Source organism: Didymosphaeria variabile (assembly GCF_027946475.1).
Source record: "Didymosphaeria variabile strain IMI 356815 chromosome Unknown scaffold_6, whole genome shotgun sequence".
Taxonomy (NCBI): domain Eukaryota; kingdom Fungi; phylum Ascomycota; class Dothideomycetes; order Pleosporales; family Didymosphaeriaceae; genus Didymosphaeria; species Didymosphaeria variabile.
Window position 1 is genome coordinate 1905778 of NW_026611625.1, and position 13938 is coordinate 1919715.

Below are 13938 nucleotides of genomic sequence, written 5' to 3' on the forward strand. Positions count from 1 at the left end.
ATTCTTTTGGTAGATACGCTTGACATGGTTGGGCGTTAGTCCAACCTGTGGATATTCCTTTTTTTTTGCTTGCATTGCACACGATACCCCCAGTCGGAGGAAAAAGCAGGATGTTGGTGGGTGATGTGATGGAAACACAGCGGAGGCAGGCGTGTCTTCTGAAGACCCTGGAGAGCAAAGGAGAGACTGGGGAAGGACAGAAGACTTGGAGCATAATTTCTACCCCCACTTTTTGCAGTACGCTGCAGCATTCCATCTACCTTCTTTCTCTGCAGGAGACGCTTCCGAGAGTCAGCTAAATCTAAAACCAGTTTTTCTTTTGTTGAACCAAGTGTTTCTTCTGCCGTTCTTCTCTAACGGGATTGTTACAATTTTCTCACACTGGCACCAGGACTAACATGGCCGAGCATCAACATCAATAGCGAAGATATCGTGTCCAATCAGGGAAGTGCAGGTGGCGGCGCTCGTTGCCAGACAGCTCTAAGACGGATTCGGCCACAACAACAAACAAGACCCTGCCTAGACAACACACCACTACCACCACCACCACCAACTCTTACAGCTGCAACACTATCCGATTGCATACTCTGCTTGGATACCAGTGACTTTGCGCTTTTTGACCTAAAACTCGATTGCGACACTCATTGCCATGGCCCAGGAACCGGGCCTTTTCTCCGTCCGCCGCCAGGTAAAGCCCCTCGCGACCACCCTGTCGCAACATGCAGAACTCTGCCTAACAATGCGCGCAGACTCTGGCGCCCGTGAACAACAACATGACGTCGATTCCCATGCCGTCGTCCGCCATGAAGCGATCGAGTTCCGTCCACGGAATGCAGCAGGCCGCCGTGCCTTTCACAGCGAACCACGCTCGATCGCAGTCCGGCTCCAGAATGTCGCTCGCCCCGGGCCGCCCAAGCCAGCCTATTTTCCAGCGCTCCTCGTCCGGTACAAATCTCGCTGAGCAGGGCCTCCAGTCAGCTCATCGTAATTCTACAAGCAACATGTTCAGCGCGAGCAGCACGGGAGCCAGAAAGAGCTTCGCGCCTCGCGCTTCCCTATTTCAGGCGACACCAGCACCTGCCCCAAACTTCCAACAAGAGTCGCAACGAAGAAGTAGTGTTTTTAAGTCGCGAAACTCCCAGATTCCCGGGCAGAGCGGCGTTAAGCAGTCGTTCTTCCAGACCGCACCACAACCAGCTGGCGTCCCAAATGATCCGCGACGATTAAAGGATGCTAGCACTCGGCAACAGCTGGCCAACGAGTTGCTGGACTATCTTACACAGAACAACTTCGAGATGGAGTCCAAGCATGTGCTGTCTCCAAAGTGCATGTCTTCGCCGACACAGAAAGACTTCGTCAGCATGTTCCAATGGCTCTACCATCGCATTGACCCCTCATACCGCTTTCAAAAATCCATCGACCAAGAGGTTCCCGTGCTTCTCAAGCAGTTGCGCTACCCATACGAAAAATCGATCATGAAGTCACAACTCGCAGCTGTTGGCGGTAACAACTGGCCGACATTTCTGGGGCTGCTCCACTGGATAATGCAGCTATCTAAGATGATCAACGCGTACGAGCAAGGCTCCTACGACGACGCATGTTTCGCAGCTGGCCATGATGTCTCAGGAGACCGAATTATATTCGATTTCTTATCAGACGCCTATGCCACATGGCTTTCTGCGGATGATGTCGATGAAGGCGAAGATGAAGAGGAGGCACAGCGCAAGATCATCGAACCGCACATTCAGTCCATGGCTCGCAAGTTCGACGAGGCCAATGCCCAGCATATAGAGGAGGTCAAGCTGTTGGAAGCAGAGCACAAGACGCTACAGGATCAAATAGACAAGCTGTCCGAGGCTGGACCTCGTATCCAAGAGTTGACAGGCCAGATCAAGACTCTTGAGGACGATCGCACGAAGTTCGAAGCTTACAACAACTCTCTCGGCCAACGCGTTCAGAAGTACACTGACCGGAGCACCCTCCTCCAACAAGAGATGGACAAGATCGAAGCCGAACTTGCGGCGTCAGAGCAAGAGCGACAGGAATTGCAAGCCGTCATTGACGGCCGCGGGATGAACATCACAGACATCGATCGCATGTCTTCCGAAAAAGAACGTCTCGATGTTTCTCTTCAGACTGCCTCCGCCCGCGTCGAAGAATCCAAGAAGCGCGTTGTAGAGAAGGAACTCGCTGCTTCTCGTAAACTAGACGAGCTTGAACACACAATTGAGCGCTTTAACAACATAGGCTACCAGATTGGTGTCATACCATCCACAGCTGCGAACGCCAAAGGCCTTGAATATGAGCTCGTCCTCACCATCAACGACGGGCCAAACTTTTCGGGTAGTCAAATGGGTTCCTCAGCGCGAGAAGCTTCGGATCGTCTGCTCGCAGACAGTGGCACGGGGTACTCACCACACCACCTACTCAACCTAGACCTACGTGGCACCGTTAAGTCCAACATCCTTGGCCTTCGTAAGGAGATTGCTGAACGCCGAAATGCTGCGCTCGAAGCCGATATGAGCAACCACGACATGCTAGACAAGGTCAAAGAAGCCATCGATGATAAGCAGGCCGAGGTCGAGGCGCTGGGACACCGCGTTGCGCAGGCAGAAGAGGAGCTCGAGAAGCTACGCGAGATCACGAATACGCAGAAGATAGCGTCTGACGCGCAAATTGAGAAGATGGAGAAGGAGCTTGGAAGGATGCGGAGCGGGCTCGGCGAGAGCGTGCAGTTGATGGTACAGAAGGAAATGGCTGTCAATATTGAGTAAGTCCCTTTTCACTCCATGGAGGAACCCTTGCTAACAGAATATTGAGGTACGAGCAACTCCAACTTCGCGCCAATACATTACGCGAGGAGCTCCACACGGAAATCGAACGCATGCTCGACGACATTGTGCGCTTCAAGCTGCACATCCAGAAGTCTTTGGAGGAGTACGAGGAGTTCGTCAGTGACGAGGTAGAGAGGAGCTGTGAAGAAGAGGATCAGCTACGCGACGTCGACGATGCTGACGTGGCGTAGACTGCTCAGATCCCTCCTCCGACACTTGATGATTGCTAATGTTACATTGGGTAATGATGGTTACGACGGCGTTCGTTGCACTGGAGACGCCTCTGTTGATGTTCTGGATGACTCGGTTGGGGTTTGGCTGAGCGGTTTGTTGCTGCGAATGATACCTCTTCTTGCACTTCGATTCGTCACATAATGGTGGCATTGAAATTCATTTTGCACGTCTTACTCGTTCAGGGCTTTCTATGAAGTGCCGCTAACCAGTATACACGGACGTTCCCTCATCGATACAGAAGTGTCATTTCTCCAGGTATTTTGAAAAGTTCAAGTTCATCGAAAACCTTCGTCCAATCCGTAATGTCTCGTCCAAGAAATCCACCGAAAAGAGGTGCATGCCATCGTCTATTGTTCAAAACGAGCATTTCTACTGCTTCGCCTTGTTCTGTGATGGACGTCCACTGAGGATGTCCACATACTCCTTAAGATCCATCCAGAATTCCTTTTTAGGCCTTCGTCGGTGCCAGTCAGTCTCCTGTGATTCATTAGCACATGTTCAAACATAAAAACTGAGTCGGGACAAGAAACATACCTTCTTCTCGATAGCCTCCATGGGTGAAAACAGAACCTTTGCGCCCTTGATTCCAATGACAGCCGTGCTCATCGGGTCATCGTCGATATCATCCGGATCCATACCAGCATACTGCTCAATGTGCTCCAGGCTCCTGAACGCAAACCTGACCGCTCTGACACGGTCCATCGGACTCGGCGTGGTCCCCTGCTGGAAATGTCCAGGGACACCATGTCTGCTCTCGAACTTGCCCTTACCCGCCTCAGCAATCATGTCGGCGATGATCTGCACAGAGTAGGTCTTGGACGCCTTTTCGTTGACGAGGACGATTTTGCCTGCACGATTCTGTCCCTTGTCTTTCAGGAACGTCTCGCGCAGGGAGTCGATGTCGTGATCGAGCATCTTGAGCGAAATACCGTCTTCAGGGGTGTAGACGGCGAAGGCGCCGATGGAGAGACCCGCGATGGTGGCGATGTAACCAGATTCACCGCCCTGGGTTTCAATGACGAAGACACGGCGGCGTGAGGCTGACGCAGATTGGCGGCAGGCGTCGCAGTATTGGATAAGTGCGTTCAAGCACGTATCTGAGCCGATGGAGTATTCTGTTCCGGGGACGTTGTTGGAGATGGTAGCGGGGAGGATGACCATGGGGATCTTGAACGACTTGTAATGCTCCCTGCCCTTGCGCAGTTCGCTGACCGCAGTGAAGGCTTCGAAACCACCTACAACGAACAGAGCCTGAATCTTGTACTCCTTGAACACATACGACACGGTCTCGAGATCTTCGGATGGAAGGCCACGGTTCGTACCAATTTCGGAACCACCCTTGTTGGCCCAGCTTTCAGCATCGAGCCAGCTAATGTCTCGCACTGCGCCGAGGGGTTTATCTGAGTGGTGTCGAATGAGCCCAGGGAATCCATTGTGGAGGGCAACGGGTGTGTGTCCGCGTGCCAAACAGTAAGCAACAGCAGCACGTGTTGCCGCGTTCATACCGCCGGCAGGAGCTCCAACGTGAATTATGCCAACACGCATCCGCTTCTCTTTTGGTAGCAGAAGCTCTGGTTGCTCTGTTGCTGTTGTGATCTTGTACGACTTAAAGTACTCAGCAAACTCAGCATCGCGCAGTTCCATTGCCGTCCTGAAGTCCTTCTTTTCGATGGCTTCCGCAACTTTCTTTGTTTGGGCAACTGCCTCGAGCAGCGGACGGCGCACGATCTTGTTCTCGATCATGCAGATGACAGGTGAGGGTGTCTCAGGAGTTGCCTCGAGAACGGCCTTTACTGCCTCGACACCCTGCAGCGTTGAAAGCATTCTGTCGTATGCCGCAGGCTGCCCACCGCGCTGCACGTGTCCAAGAGTGGTGACTCGGGTATCCAGACCAGCTTCGGAGAGGATCTCCTTGATCTGGTGCGGTGTGATCTTGTTCAATTTTTCGTCGATAGCGCCCTCGGCCACGATGACGATAGTCTTCCTCTTACCCATTTGACGGTGCTTCCTGATTATGTTGAGCATGTTGCCTTCCCAGCCCTCCTTCGCAGGCTGCTCTGGAATGAATATGAAGTCGCTCCCTGTGGCCACACCAGCCATGAGCGTGAGCCATCCGCAATGCCTTCCCATGGTCTCCACAACGAAGGCGCGCTGGTGACTCGTTGCTGTTGTGTCCACGGAATCAATCGCTTCACAAATCCTGGCGAGTGAGCTGTAGCAGCCGATAGTGGCGTCCGTCATGCTAAGGTCGTTGTCGATGGAGCCGACGAGTCCGACGATGTTGAGGTGCTTGAACGGGGCGACCTGCTCAGCGGTGAGCTCCTTCTCTTTGACCAGCTCTTCCAGTAGGCTAGGCCATTCGTCGCGGAACCTGTCTGCTCCCGTAAGACTGCCGTCACCACCGCAGATTACCAGGGCGTCGATGCCCTTGAGGATCATGTTCTTGGCCGCTGTTCTTCGGCCGTCCCGTTGCATGAACTCCATGCATCGCGCCTATGAAAAGCGTCAGTGCCCGCAGATGTGCAGCTTGCCATGGTAACATACTGTGCCAATAAGTGTGCCGCCCTCGGACAAAAAGCCCCTCACATCTTCCCACTTCATCTCCTTGATCATGTCGCCTCCCTTGACCAGGCCATCGTAGCCCTCGTAGATGGCGTATGCTTCGCAGTTGCTGTGCAGTGCCATGCGAACGACGGCTCGGACACTTCCATTCATTCCCGGGGCGTCGCCTCCAGATGTCATGACGCCAATTCTCCTCTTCTTGCCCTCTAGAGGCGGTGGGATGTCTGTGGGTGCCATGTTGTGTGTTGCGGTGTGATGCAGAAAGGGCTGGAGGGTGAATTGAGGAAGGGCTGCGGGGTGCAGCTGCCAGAGTCGGTTCCCGATCAGCTGGGGGATTGTTGGTTGCCTGTAGGCTTGTGAGTATTTCACCATATGCAATTTTGCAGGGCCAATGGTCGTTTATGTACGTACTGAGGAGGTTGTCTGCAGCGAATAGGGTGAAGACGGAGTGCTGGCGGTGAGCTCTAAGCGGTCTTTCGCGGCTTGTCGAGGGACGCGAAGCTGAGCAAGGCTTTATGGCGATGAATCTTGTACAGGTGATGGCGAGCGCGTGAGGAGAGAGGCGCAGAAAGTCACGCATACAACCAGGTAATAGGAATGGAGTAAGATTTTGCTGCGATAAGGTACCTCTGGAACGCTTGCCATGACGTGGGAGTCGCGAAAAACAAAGCTCCCCGGTCCACTTGACTGCAGCGCCGGCGGCGGGGCATCCTCTCGTACGCGGGCCGTCCTTTTGGCTCACCACCTCACACCACCTCCACCTGGCCAAGCGCCGCAAAACACGTTCCTCCATGTCCAAGCCTGCTCTGCTGTCTTGTCGGACGCAACCAAGAGCTCCCAGCACACGGAGCGGGCGATGCGACAAGGCCAATGCGACGCTCTCGACGACCCCACGTTCCGGCTGCGCGTTCGATCCGGCGTCAACACCTCAGGCGTGGGAGACATGAGGTTGCAGTATGTTCCGACATCCGACCGGCCCTCTCACCCACGCTGTCGTTGTCTCCCGGCAACAGTGCGCCACCGCCAGTCTCGCGAGGGCCATCACCAGATCTCCAGGTTGCCTTTGCGCTACTCGTTCGTACTGAGCACCCGTGCAACTATCATCTCGTTCGTACTGAGCACCCGTGCAACCATCATCTCGTTCGTACTGAGCACCCTTACAACCATCATCTCGTTCGTACTGAGCACCCTTACAACCATCATCTCGTTCGTACTGAGCACCCTTACAACTATCCTGCCCCCAGACTACAGAGCTCACCTAAGTAAAAATACGCCCCACTACTGCGTCTGTATGAACGTTCTGTTCTACCAATTCATTGTATGAGCCATACTGCAGTGGCCATAAGCAACTCGTGCAGGAGTGAGACCATTGAACGAACTATCGAGGGCGAATCAAAGAGCGCAAATTGGTACTCACCAGAGGGATAGCATTGATCTGTATGGGACCGAAGGAACAGCCCCATTCATGATGACCTGACGGTGGCGCATGGGATGTCACAGTTCGGTTGAAGGAACACGTGCATTCGGGCCGACGCCAAACAAGGAGATGATGGATAGACTTTGTACGAGATGGTAACATTTGCCCGAAATAATGTTGTGAAGCGGACGTGCATCTCAGACCCTCTGTAACAACGAAAGACACTGCGGAGCGGTAACTTCTCAAAATGGCAACTCGCAAAGCCGTCGAACACAGCCGTTGTCCTTCGCTTTCACCCGGTCCAGGGTGACCCGCGCTAGTGCAACCGTCCCAACATGCCTGCGTTACACAGCGTCAAACTTCCTGCCGCGGCAGTGTAGGCGCTGGCCGTCGAACACTGTAGGTGACACCGCATAATGTGCATCGGTACCTCTCTGCAGGGTAGTGGTGGTCTGGCGGAGACATGTCGTCTCCGCCAACGGGCTGAAGGCGGCTCGTTCACGTGCCCATGGACAAGCTGAAATTGCGCCATCTCATATATTGGATGCTTCATATCTCTCTTGGTATCGCTACGAAAAGGACAACAGAGAATCTAGAAACGCTAAAGCACACTTTTACAGCTTCCCTTGCATAAGGAGCCTGCTCCGACCGGCCAAAGTGCTGTATCCACCATCAGTACTGTACATCGACGAAGTCGTCGTTGGATCGTTACTCCTCCTCCGGCCAGACGTTGTGGCCAAATGTGTCCTTCATGTTGACGAAGCGCGTGTGGCGTCCTTTGGCGACGCTCTGCACGGCGTCAAAGTCCTCATCGCTCAGCTCGGGAATGAGCCAGTTGCTCTCAATGCGCTTGGGAGTAGAGCTCTTCGGAAGGACGACGTAACCCCTCCTCAGACCCCAGGCAAGCAACACCTGTGCAAGATCGTGGCCGCTCCTCTTAGCGACCTCGTTCAACGTCTTGTTCTCTCGTACAGTCTCGCCGGTAGTGGGTACCTGGTTCTGGCTTCCGAGAGGCGAGTATGCCTCAGGCAGTATATTGTTGTTGAAGCAGAACTGCACCAGGTCGTCGTTGGGAAGGAAGGGGTGGCATTCGATTTGGTTGACGGCAGGCTTGATTTGGGCGTATGAAAGAAGCTTCTTGAGACCCTCGATGGTCCAGTTTGAGCAACCGACTGCCTTGGCCTTGCCTGAGCGGTTGATGTCCTCGACAGCCCGCCACGAAGGTTCCAAGTTCTCAGTCAATGCCTTCTTGATGATGTATTTGCCGTCAGCGCCAATCTTGGGCATGCGGTTCTCGTTGGCCTCTGCCGCAAATGGCCAGTGCAGCAGGAACAAGTCGATGTAGTCCATCTTCAGCTTCTCCAAGGAGTTGTTGAAGCTCCACTTGATCTGGTCAGGTTCCATAAGGTGGGGCCACACCTTTGTGCATATGAAGAGATCGGAGCGCTTGACCGAGGGGTTCGACTCGAGAAAGTCGCGTACTGCATCTCCCACTTCCGCCTCGTTCTGGTAGAACCAGGCGCAGTCGAGGTGTCGGTAGCCCGTGTTCAAGGCGTGCGTGACGGCCTTGTACGTTTCTCCCGTGGCTCCTTCGTTGGCAAAGGTGCCGAAACCGACTGCGGGGATGGTGACGCCATTGTTGAGCTTGTACGTCTTTGTGTTTGCGAGGGGTGCCATTGTGATGGTGCAGTGATCTGAAACAAGGTGAGGTGCTGTATGAGGCTGAGATGCTGCTCAAGCTAACGGTATTCAGGTGTGATAATGAGGTCTAAGGCAGCAGCGCGGGGTCGACGCGAAGGCACATATACCCTGAGCCATGGCTCCAACAGAAAATTATCGATGCTTCTACGCCATGCGACCATCCGGGCTCACCGCACTCTTTCCACGGCCGGCTCCGAACAGTCCTCGTCCCAGTACCCATCTTCTGCTGCGCCAACCCTCACCATCTCCATAAATCTTCATCCAACAGTTTCATGCTGGCGCATTCTTCTGATCAGACATTACATCATGCGGCGGAGACTCGGTGGACCCTTTGTCGCTATCAGGCCAGCACAAGCCAGCACAGGTGCGCCCGGCGAGCCGCCGATTCGCGCGCTCGAGGAAAACCCTTTCGAATTGGACATTTCCACGCCGCCAGGCTCTTCTTCGGAGTCGCTACGAAGCGGGCCTCGTGGAAGAGCGGCCGAACACTCGGCGAACGACGTCGAGCGCAGGCATCGCGCACCCTGCCCGCTGGCATTCCCATGCCCACTTTTTCGAGGCTCGCAGCCAATCAAAAGCGCTTCACGATGAGGCTCTTCGCTTGAGGCGCCGAGATGCACGCACATGCAGCGGGCGCCGTCTGCGCCTGCAGGCTTTGTCTACAGCTCGTCGTCTGCGCTGCAGGCGCGCCTGGCGACCGACTTCATGTGAATACGGGGTAGGCGCGGGATGCGTACGGGATAGATACGGTACGCATAGCGGTGAGGTGGAGGGGTGGTGGAGAGCAGCTGCATGCGGTCATGGCAGCTGTGGATCGGATCTCAACCGTGTGGCGAGTGAATCTGCCACGTTCAGAACCAGCACCCATTTTTACCCGCTTTTCGGCCGTGACGAAACTCGCCAGATGGATTCGCTGGTCTAGCGCCCAACCCACCGCGATAAGGGTCTTTCGAATGCGGCAACCGAGCACCGTTGGGACCAAACAGTGGTTCCGGTCAAGGCGACGACGTGCGTCATGATGCTTTGTCTGTGGAGTACCACGGTGGAACCCAGCAGAGGTTTCAGCACATGAGCTATGGAGCTTATCGGGAGGGTACGGGTAGGGCTGCGGCCGAAGAAAAGAACAAGCGAAGACTTTGACCAGACTTCTCAGATGCTCACTGACATCAGATATATACCCCGTCCCTCCGCACTCTACGCCTTCTCATCCTTCACCTACATCCCCACCTCCACGACTCTCTCAGCTTCACAGACCCTTCAGCACTTCATATTATACCCCTTCGTTCTTTTCACCACTGCTCAAACTTATCAAGACTACCATCATGCCTGCTTTCGACGACTCTGACTTTGGCGTGAACACGCCTGTTGCTCCCGTCAAGACCAACGGCAGTGCCAATGGAACTACCAATGGCTCTTATCAGGAGACGCTCAGCATTCCCGCTGATGCCAACGGCCAGGGACATACCTCAATCGAAGTCCCTGCAACCCGTTCCTCAATCTCCGATGCCTCCGCCTACATGCACAATCTGTCACTGTCGCCCAGTATGAGGGATCGTCGCGGATCAAGAAACTCTTTCGGTGCTTCTCTTCCCATCCCTCGCTCAAAGCGTCAGTCACGGCTCTCCAGCGTGCACTATGCCGAGGGCGGAAAGCCCACACGCCCTGGAATGCCCCCGATCCAGCCTACACGAGACATCTTGGCTGCTCAAGTCCAAGACTTGAGCGGCGAGAAGGTCAAGGCTGCCAAGGACATGGCATTCGTGTTCGACATTGACGGTGTGCTCGTTCACGGTGACCGTTTGATCCCAGAGGGCAAGCGTGTCCTTGAGATCCTCAACGGCGATAACGAGCTCGGCATCAAGATCCCCCACATCTTCCTCACCAACGGCTCCGGAAAGATCGAGACCCAGCGTGTTGCTCAACTCAGCAAGATCCTTCACAACCCCATCTCCACCGAGCAGTTTATCCAGTCGCACACGCCCATGCGTGCCTTGGCCGAGTACTACAAGACCGTCCTTGTCGTCGGTGGTGAAGGCTACAAGTGCCGCGAAGTCGCCGAGGAGTACGGCTTCCAAGATATCGTTGTTCCCAACGACATTATCGCCTGGGATCCAACCATCGCCCCCTACCGAGTCTTCACTGAGGAGGAGCGCAAGACCAGCCGTCCCCGTGACTTCAACAAGACCAACATCGACGCCATCATGGTCTTCTCCGACAGCCGTGATTACGCTACCGACATGCAGATCATCATGGATCTTCTGCAGTCTGAGGACGGTCGCTTCGGCACCCGTGCCAAGGACCCCGTCTCCCAGCGCATCCCCATCTATTTCTCCCAAGGTGACTTGCTCTGCCCTACCGAGCACCCTTTCCCTCGCATGTCGCAAGGTGCCTTCCGCATCGGTCTGGAGGCCATGTACAAGGCCCTCACCGGCGTCGATCTCGAGCGTGTCGTCTACGGCAAGCCCGAGCTTGCCACCTACAAGTACGCCGATGAGGTCATCACCTCGTGGATGGACACCATCCACAACGAGGAGAAACTGCCCAAGAACGTCTACATGATCGGCGATAATCCCGCCTCCGACATCATCGGCGGCAACATGTACGGCTGGAACACGTGCCTCGTCCGCACCGGTGTGTACCAGGGCGAGGGCAACGACAAAGAGAACCCGGCCTCCTTCGGCGTCTTCAAGAACGTGCAAGAGGCCGTGCAGACAGCCATCAAGAAGGAGTTGGGTGAGGAGTTCAGATTCCAGTTTGACGAGTCGATTAACCCCGTGCTTCACGGCAATGGGGTCTCGGCTATTGAGTAAACGGTGGACGGCTCAAGTGCTGAGTCGGGTTGCCGAGAGCATATTTAGGCGTTTGGGTTTTTCTCCTACGATCTCCTTATATTCCTTGTTGCATAGCTTGCCTGGACATATGAACAGCCGCTGCTACATAGATAAGACGATTCCCATATAGACTTGATACCAAAAGCATTCAATTACCTCTTCAACTTCAGTTCTTTGCACGTTTGCCCTGGACGTGCGCATCCCGAGCGTCGTATATATGCTATTATTTGGTAGCAATGTTTCTCTGTACAAGTCGACCGAGTAATTCACGTAAGCTATGGTACACGTTTGATTTTATCGTTGAGCTGAGTAGTTGCTGCAGTACGCTGTCCGCCCAGCGTATCTTGTTTGACTTCCGCGGACCCGATCATTCCTATTCACCAGATCGAACACTGTACAAATCCCTACATTAAGTTCTAACTTAATTCGCGACTAAGTCACTTGTAATAGTTCTACTTAGAAATATTGGACGTTACGATGGCCAAAGGCATTCAAAGCCGCTGCGATGGCTAAGCACTCTTTGTGACCACAGAGATTTACTTCCTCTTTTCTGCTCGGCTGCGCTGTACTACAAGTTCCGCTGAGCTAGTAGGGAATCAACATTCCGAACTACGATGACGGCATCTTCGACGAACGTTGATTGTGTGTCACTGACCCAATGAGCCTCAAAGCTTCAGAGGGTGGGTTCTGTCGATTGTCATCCGACCATGATCCACTTCATTGAGCCTTCCACAAGGCTAGGGCCCAGGTATGATCCATGCGTGATGTCTATCGAGGGTTACGACATGTTGCCGACTTCTTGAAATGATCCTTCTATCACTCTCGCCTAGCCAATGTAGGAGGTCGTACGTGATGCTTCATGTAACCACGAGACGTTCCAGCAAAGCGATGTTCCTTTTCTCTTCACGGATTCTCTTCTGGTCTGAGACCTTTTGGTTGATGGCATGATGGGAACTGGAGTGGTACTTGACCATCACCAAGTCTGCAAAATGCTCCTTGGTAAACTGCATAGCAATCTGCGCGTCCGCAAACCTCTCCGCCTTGATCAATTGCTGTGCGACCCCCAGGCACATCCGCACAAGGAACTTTTGTCTACTTTGCTTCAAAAGGGTAGGTCCAATGATGCTATCCGGGTTCTTGATAAGTTTGAGTCCGGGTTCTGGATCAGCCTGCGTAGGATGGCATAAACAGAGCATAGCTTGGACAACAGGCTTCCAAGTAAATAGCCATCCGTGGGTGGAAAGTGCGAATTGCTCGTAGAGTTCGGGGGTGCATGGAACCTGGGAGCTTGCAACTACCATATTCACAAGTCGGGCTCCTGCGACTTGAAGGCTCTTGACGTCCGCATTGCGTTCATCAGTCTTTGTCATTCGGTATGCTTGCAGGAAGATTGTGAAGGCTTCATCTCGAGTTCGCGCCGCGTTGATCATCTCCTTTAGCAGTTGACCTTTAAATGGTGTGATCTGAGCTTTGTTTGGAACGCCGCCCTCCTCGGGCTCATAGGTGTACCAACGCCATAAGGGAGCGTGGTTGCCCTCGGCAAGTAACAACGGGACGAGTCTGTTGACAAGGCTTCTCCTGGGGGCACCATTCATAGTGGGTGAGCTGACCAAGAAGTCTTTCGATGTCTCCTCGCCACTTGTGCGTAGCCATTCTGCAATCATCGACGCCGGTCTTGTATCATTGTTGGATAATGAACTTCTTCGCCCATTGCTCTTGTTCTGAGATCTTTGCAGTACATCTAGACATAAGATGGCCTTCGAAATGTCGGCTGTGCCAATAGCCGCCTGATCTAGGAACCAGGCGAGAGGGTCTTTTAGAGCATCTGCTGCAGCCGAGTCGGATCCTCTCCGGTGGGGCCTCCTCGCAAAAAGAGGGTTGGAGAGGATGGAGTCTATGTGCTCGGAAGCCGAATCGTAGGAAGATGGGACGCGCCTGCGCTGTTCTACTTTGACAATCTGAGTCGTGGTGCTCGGAGGAGGCGCTTCTGACGGTCCGGTCGGGTACTCGCGGTCAAGATGAGATCTGAAAGAGGTAGTGAGAAGCGTGAGCAGCTGTTGGCTTTCCCGCGGGGTAAGAGGCAGCTGAGGGTGTATTTTGGACGCGAGCGAACTGAAGGCACGTCGGGCTGCGGCTGCCTGCATGGTGGGCGAGGAGGTACTCGAGGCAGCCGGTCGACGTGGCTGTGGGCGGTGACGGCGACGGAGACGGTGGGCAGCGGCGTCCGGTGAGGTGAGGCGTGATGACGACCTGCACTGGCTGACTTTGGGTGGAGCCGCGGCATAGTTCCCACATGCACAGAGGATTGCCAGAGGCACGTGATGGCTCAGCCCAACCAGCCTTGGAAACGGAAACAGCT

The 13938-nt window shown here is 54.2% G+C and overlaps 5 protein-coding genes across 5 annotated transcripts; 2 read left to right on the forward strand and 3 right to left on the reverse strand.

The window, feature by feature from the left end:
- Nucleotides 1-649: 649 nt before the first annotated feature.
- On the forward strand, nt 650-3025 carry NDC80 (kinetochore-associated Ndc80 complex subunit ndc80; the record flags this gene model as incomplete). Its single annotated transcript, XM_056217296.1, has 3 exons — nt 650-688; nt 750-2770; nt 2821-3025. The coding sequence occupies 3 exons, from the start codon at nt 650-652 to the stop codon at nt 3023-3025; spliced, it is 2265 nt and encodes a 754-aa protein (XP_056068852.1).
- Nucleotides 3026-3437: 412 nt separating this feature from the next.
- PFK1 (6-phosphofructokinase, alpha subunit) lies at nt 3438-5867 on the reverse strand (the record flags this gene model as incomplete). Its single annotated transcript, XM_056217297.1, has 3 exons — nt 3438-3545; nt 3603-5561; nt 5613-5867. 3 exons carry the CDS (start codon nt 5865-5867, stop codon nt 3438-3440), a joined length of 2322 nt encoding a protein of 773 aa, XP_056068853.1.
- A 1888-nt stretch (nt 5868-7755) lies between these two features.
- On the reverse strand, nt 7756-8724 carry GLD2 (Glycerol 2-dehydrogenase (NADP(+)); the record flags this gene model as incomplete). Its single annotated transcript, XM_056217298.1, has 1 exon — nt 7756-8724. One exon carries the CDS (start codon nt 8722-8724, stop codon nt 7756-7758), a length of 969 nt encoding a protein of 322 aa, XP_056068854.1.
- Nucleotides 8725-10070: 1346 nt separating this feature from the next.
- Nucleotides 10071-11558, forward strand: N0V89_008545 (uncharacterized protein; the record flags this gene model as incomplete). Its single annotated transcript, XM_056217299.1, has 1 exon — nt 10071-11558. One exon carries the CDS (start codon nt 10071-10073, stop codon nt 11556-11558), a length of 1488 nt encoding a protein of 495 aa, XP_056068855.1.
- Nucleotides 11559-12436: 878 nt separating this feature from the next.
- N0V89_008546 (uncharacterized protein) lies at nt 12437-13723 on the reverse strand (the record flags this gene model as incomplete). The annotated part of the gene is made up of 1 exon (XM_056217300.1): nt 12437-13723. One exon carries the CDS (start codon nt 13721-13723, stop codon nt 12437-12439), a length of 1287 nt encoding a protein of 428 aa, XP_056068856.1.
- Nucleotides 13724-13938: the final 215 nt, after the last annotated feature.